This window comes from Hipposideros armiger, unplaced genomic scaffold (genome assembly GCF_001890085.2).
Source record: "Hipposideros armiger isolate ML-2016 unplaced genomic scaffold, ASM189008v1 scaffold_161, whole genome shotgun sequence".
Taxonomy (NCBI): Eukaryota; Metazoa; Chordata; class Mammalia; order Chiroptera; family Hipposideridae; genus Hipposideros; species Hipposideros armiger.
In genome coordinates this window covers 1,796,373-1,801,760 of record NW_017731511.1, presented here as the reverse complement: position 1 = coordinate 1,801,760, position 5,388 = coordinate 1,796,373, and the positions used below count along the sequence as shown (strand labels likewise).

At 38.4% G+C, this 5,388-nt stretch overlaps 1 protein-coding gene across 3 annotated transcripts in view; it reads right to left on the bottom strand.

The window, feature by feature from the left end:
• Positions 1–2,648: 2,648 nt before the first annotated feature.
• Positions 2,649–5,388, bottom strand: part of A1CF (APOBEC1 complementation factor) — a 73,436-nt gene continuing 70,696 nt past the window's right edge. For all 3 annotated transcript variants that reach the window (XM_019651521.1, XM_019651523.1, XM_019651524.1), the window contains one exon: positions 2,649–2,879. In XM_019651521.1, the coding sequence (XP_019507066.1) occupies positions 2,728–2,879 (152 nt within the window). In that variant the 3' untranslated portion in view covers positions 2,649–2,727. The remainder of the gene's footprint in view (positions 2,880–5,388) is intronic.

The following is a 5,388-nucleotide window of genomic DNA, read 5'->3' as shown; positions in this document are numbered from 1 at the left end:
CCTCAGGAGGTAAATGTCATGGATACTTGTGTTTTTCCTCAAGCAAGTAATGAGATTGAGTTTCAGTGGTAATTTTCTTGATACTTTGGTATTATTCTATTATTGTACATTTAGGTCTTTGCTTTTAACCTTCAAAAAAAGTGGTTATAATTTTATCTGCAATAATGTTTTTTCTCATAAAGAGATTCCTGTATTAACTTACTGTGAGTTTATTTTTATTAAATTGAAAATTCCTCTGGATGAAATCTTCTATTTTGCATTGAATAGACATTCAGAGTGTCCTTTTCCATTTATTTTTAAAGATTTTAAAGAACATTAAAACTTTTACTTCTTGGAATTTGGAATGCTTTTATGGACTGAGTAGAAATTTGTCTGCCTCCACTGTAATTACTCTCTTAGAGTATAAAAGCTGGTCTGTGGGAAGTATAAATTTGGACCTAAGAATTTCTTAAGGAGGAATTTTTCACTTTCTCATTTTTAGTGTTAGTTTTGTCCAAGAGTTACTTTGAAGTCAATATGAATTATATTTAAATTCACACTTTCATGAGATGAGTATATGTAAAAAATATGATTTGACAATTTACTTTAACTTAGACAAATTTTCTTGCAATTTTTTTTTCTATTTAACAAAAGTGAAATAGAAAAGAAAAAATATTAAGGGATAGAGTGGAAATACAAAGACTATAGCAGTTCCCAAATTTAGTTACAAATTGAAATCACCTAAAAATCTTCATAAAAATACTGATGCCAGGCTCTGACCCCAAGACATTCCAATGTAATTGGTGTGAGATGTGATCTTGGCATTAGCAGTTTTAAAAGCTCTCCAGGTGTTTCTAATGTGCAGTCAAGTTTGGGAACCACTGTCCTAGAAAATATGAGAAGCAAATGCGAAGCTGAAAACACAAGGCCTTTCAGAGTTTCAGCTGTAGTGTTGAGGTCTTTGATATCTGGAGTTAATAGAACTGAAAGGTGACAAAGACTTTTAATTGTTATTGGAATTTATCTGATTTTGATTGGAATCTGGCCTGACTTTAGATCACAGAATTTCATTCAAGAGTTGACAATCCTTTTCGTGCATTTGTAGTTATGTTTTTCTTTGAGTCCTGTAGAATTTTACAAGGGCTAAAGGATTGTTTTAAAATGGAAATTGTAGTAGTACTGTTATGTCTTAAACCACAAATGAGACTGGAGTGATAGTAATAGGTATTTGGTGTTTGGACTTTGATTATATCTGTTTTGAACAAAAAGCAATCATTTACATGGATGGCAAGAAAATAGTATCGTCTACTTCCCCCTCCATCCCAGTTTTTATAGCACCCTCACCTGTATCAGATGTTCCTGGAGAAGAAGCCCCAAACTTTAGGGACTTTTGGTAAGTAACACCATTGCTGAGTGTCTGAAGACTTGGCTTCTGATCAGCAGTGACAGATGTAAGGTTTTCCTGTGACAATTCCAAGACCAAAGCACTCAGCTATGTGAAAGCTGTCTGATGCTTATTGGAAATCAAAGGAAGGGAAGGTAAAGGGTTTCTTGGCAGATTTAATACCAGTGGGTATTAAACCCTAGTTAATATAACTGTTTTTGAATGCTGGATGGTGGTCTGGGTACTGCAAAAAGATCAAAGAAGTAAGAATAAATCTTCACTGCTTTCTTTGTTTGCTATAACTTTTCAGCCAATTTGCTCAATAACAAAAGGTATCATAGGTGACAGTCTGTAGATGTGATTTGCTTTTTTAAGGTATCAGCGATGAGCAAAATGAGACTGAAATGAAAATAAATCCATATGGATACGTCAAATATTTAAAATGAGAAAAAACCAGTTCGAGTTGGAATGGTTATTGTGTTGTAGGTATCCTTGGGCGGGGCAGGAGCTCCAGGAGAAAAGAGGTGTGGGCTCTCGAGCTTGATAAACAACTGGATTGGATTTTTGTTTTAACCACATCTATAACATATCACATCAATTTCCAGGAAGTTCCCAGGGATTGCTGGGGACAGGAGATCCTGACCTATGACAGATTGACTGGATGGAATTTTTATTTTTTTATTTTTAGCTGAGCCGTCCTGCCACCTGTTGGCAGCTCAGCGGCAGCTCAGCTCGGGCCGGGCATTGAACCGCTGTTGCTCAGAGCTCAAACCTTTGAGCGAGCTCTTAACCAACTGAGCCACTCGGCCGGACCCTGAATGCAATTTTTAAACTGCAGTGATGCTGGCTTCATCAACTCTTGGACAGCCTTTCACAAACTCAAACGTGTGAACATGCCTGGCGTAGTAGGCAATGAGGAACGCGTTTTGAAAAACATCCTCCCACCCTCGTTCTGCCTTTTGTGACTTTGTGTATCACAAAAGCAGCTGTGAGCCAGGGTTCGGACTCTGGAGTTTCCTTGGATCCCACCGTTATTCCTGATGGCCCAGGTCTGCTCAGCCCTCTCTCCACTGGGTTAGGGTTTGTAAACATACTTACGATACACTCAGGAACCTTGGGGGAACAACTTTTGGGGGCAGTGGCTCTTCAGCTTTCTGCTAGACAAAAGGCTCCTTAACATTTGATTGTGTTAGGAGTAGCATTCTCATAGCAAGATTCTGTAGTTAGTATAAGCCATACAGTCCCAGGAAAGGCATCATTTTAGGAAAAGTATTACATGTGATCATGAGGGGACTGAGTTAGAGGTTTATTTCTTCTATATAGAGTTTTGTATATCTTATTGTTAAAATAAAAGACAAATGTCTTCAGAAGGCTCCATATCCATCCCCTCGTGCAGTCACTGCAAAAGTGGGGTAGACCTCGTATGTGGTGTATGCTGCTAAGTCTTGTCCCAGGGTCATTGCTTGCTTGAGCTGGGCTGCAGACACAGGTGCCGTTGCGCCAGGGACAGCATATCCTGGAGGAGGAGGCAGAGAAAACTTCATGAAAGGGATTCCAATTTGCTTCCTTTTGGCTTGTTGTCTTCTTTTTGGGATATGTGCAAATTCTCATTTGTCCATTTTAAAAGGTGTTCTCAGGGGACTCATTCATTAGGGGACAGTGTTCCTCAAAATGAGGTCAGCAACCTGTGTCAGAATCACTTTACTCTTAGAAAATTAGAAACCTTGTTGACAGATTCCAAGAAACAGAAATTTAACAGGATGCTGAATTGATTCAAGCTTGAGATTTAGAGCTTTTACAGAGGGTTTCAAAATTTATAAAGGAGGGAAGGTGGGGTTCGTATGGCATGGGGGATGGGACTCTGTGGGTCTGCTTCTGCTGCACCCTAAATGAAATGTTAAAAACCATTGCTTTACCTCACTAAGAAGGCTGTGTAAGAACTGGGTTGACCAGTAGGAGTAATTTTTTTAAGTTCTGGAATGTTTTTAGAGCATAGCACCATGAAAGCAAATACCTAGCCTGTCCACATTTAGAACTAACCATGAAGGACAAATAAGATCTTCTCACCCTTTCTTCAAGCTGTCTTTGGTGTATTTGGAGGCCTTGAAGTTCTTCTTCGCTCTCAGAAAATCAAGGGGTTTGACTGATAAGGAAATCATCATATGTCTAGTTGATTAATATTAACTTTTGAAGAAGAGAGCATAGCAGCTATTATCTAACAACAATATTTCCCTCTTAATGTTTCAGAGCAAAACCTAGTCATTTCTGAGATGATCCAAAAATTGTAAAAGATGACAAAAAAAAGGGGGGGGAAGTATACTTAAGCAACAAATGAGGACTTGATTTAAAAAAAAAAAAAGCTCATTTTGTTTACGTGCTGTGGAAGTATGCCCAACCTCAGACACATTGATTTCTTTCTGGTGGCTTCTCAGGAGGTGGTGGCAGGAAACTGGCTGGACTATTCAGAAAAAAATCAAATCCACTCCTTGGCTTGTGCACTTTGGGCTCAAAAGCTGACTAATGCACTAGTGAAGTTTGGTACATTTCCCAAGGATATGAGAAATGTGTTAACAATTACTTTCATACTTTTGGAAACAGTATTTCCAAAGTAAGTAACTGAATGTGTGTGTAGCATAGATTTTATCTTTAGGGATTTTGAATTTTCTTTTTTAATTTGGCTAATTTCTTAAGTGCAAGAGTATTTGTGTTTCAAACAGATTCTTTCCTTGTAACCTATAATTCTCTGCTTGATTCCACAGTAAAGCTACAAGAGAGGTTCTGAAATTCCTAGGCATTCCCAAGACAACTCTTGTGCCTTAAATATTTTTTACTTTGCAGGAGCAAATAGAAGTGAGGATAAGACAAAACATTCTTGCATAAAGGTAAGTCCTTTCTAATGTAAAAGTAAACTTGAAAATTCTTCTGACAGTGGCTCATTTATTTTTATAGTACATTCATTTGGTGTCTTTGGGGTGCAGCTTTCTGCAAGACAGGGGTTCAACTTTCTCCAAGAACTGAGAAGTCCTGGCATAGGTACCCAGTAGACAGACATGTCAACACCCTGTTTTATGCAAAGCAAGTAGGAGACTGATGGCCACAGTACAACCCAGGGGAGAACTTGCTCTCTGCAGTGACAGCTGTTGCTTTGGTAACCTCTCAGGTGCGCAACATACATCTCCTGGTTCAACAGAACAAAGCTGGAATTGAGGCCACATTCGTGTGTGAAGCATGATTAGTTTCAGCCTCACTTGCCTGAGTGGAGGATATATTCGCAATTTTTGAGAAATAAAAGAAAATGAGAGTGAGTCCAGGTGTTATGGATGTGAGGAATATAGAGGTGTTATGGATGTGAGGAATATAGAGGTCTCATTCCTTCATGTATCTAGTATATGAATTAATCAATTGATAGGAATGTCGTAGCTCTAGGTCTAGCCAGAACTCTTTGATTTGGGCTTATGGGGGGTAGACAGACACAATGAGAAGTCAGTATGACAAATTCCTTCAAAAGAAATAAACTTACATTACTAAAAAGGAATGGAGATAAACTAAATGCTGAGGATAAATTTCCAAAAGAATTTTTTTATCTGGTCTTCTTTATCCTCTAGAGCAGCGGTTCTCAACCTTCCTAATGCCGTGACCCCTTAATACAGTTCCTCATGTTGTGGTGACCCCCAACCATAAAATTATTTTGGTTGCTACTCTATAACTGTCATTTTGCTACTGTAATGAATCGTAATGTAAATATCTTTTTGTTTTCCGATGGTCTTAGGCAACCCCTGTGAAAGGGTCGTTTGACCCCCAAAGGGGTCGCAACCCACAGGTTGAGAACCGCTGCTCTAGAGGATTCATTTTTGATTATCAGCATTTGTTGTGGGTACCTAATAAATGGGGAAAAGTCTTTTCAATGTAATCCTGAAAGCATGTTGATCTACAGATAGGCTTTATTTTAAGCAATCAGCATGTGCCCCAGACCAAAATTATAGAACAGATAAAATGAGGTCTGATTATGCACATGTTGAAAGGAT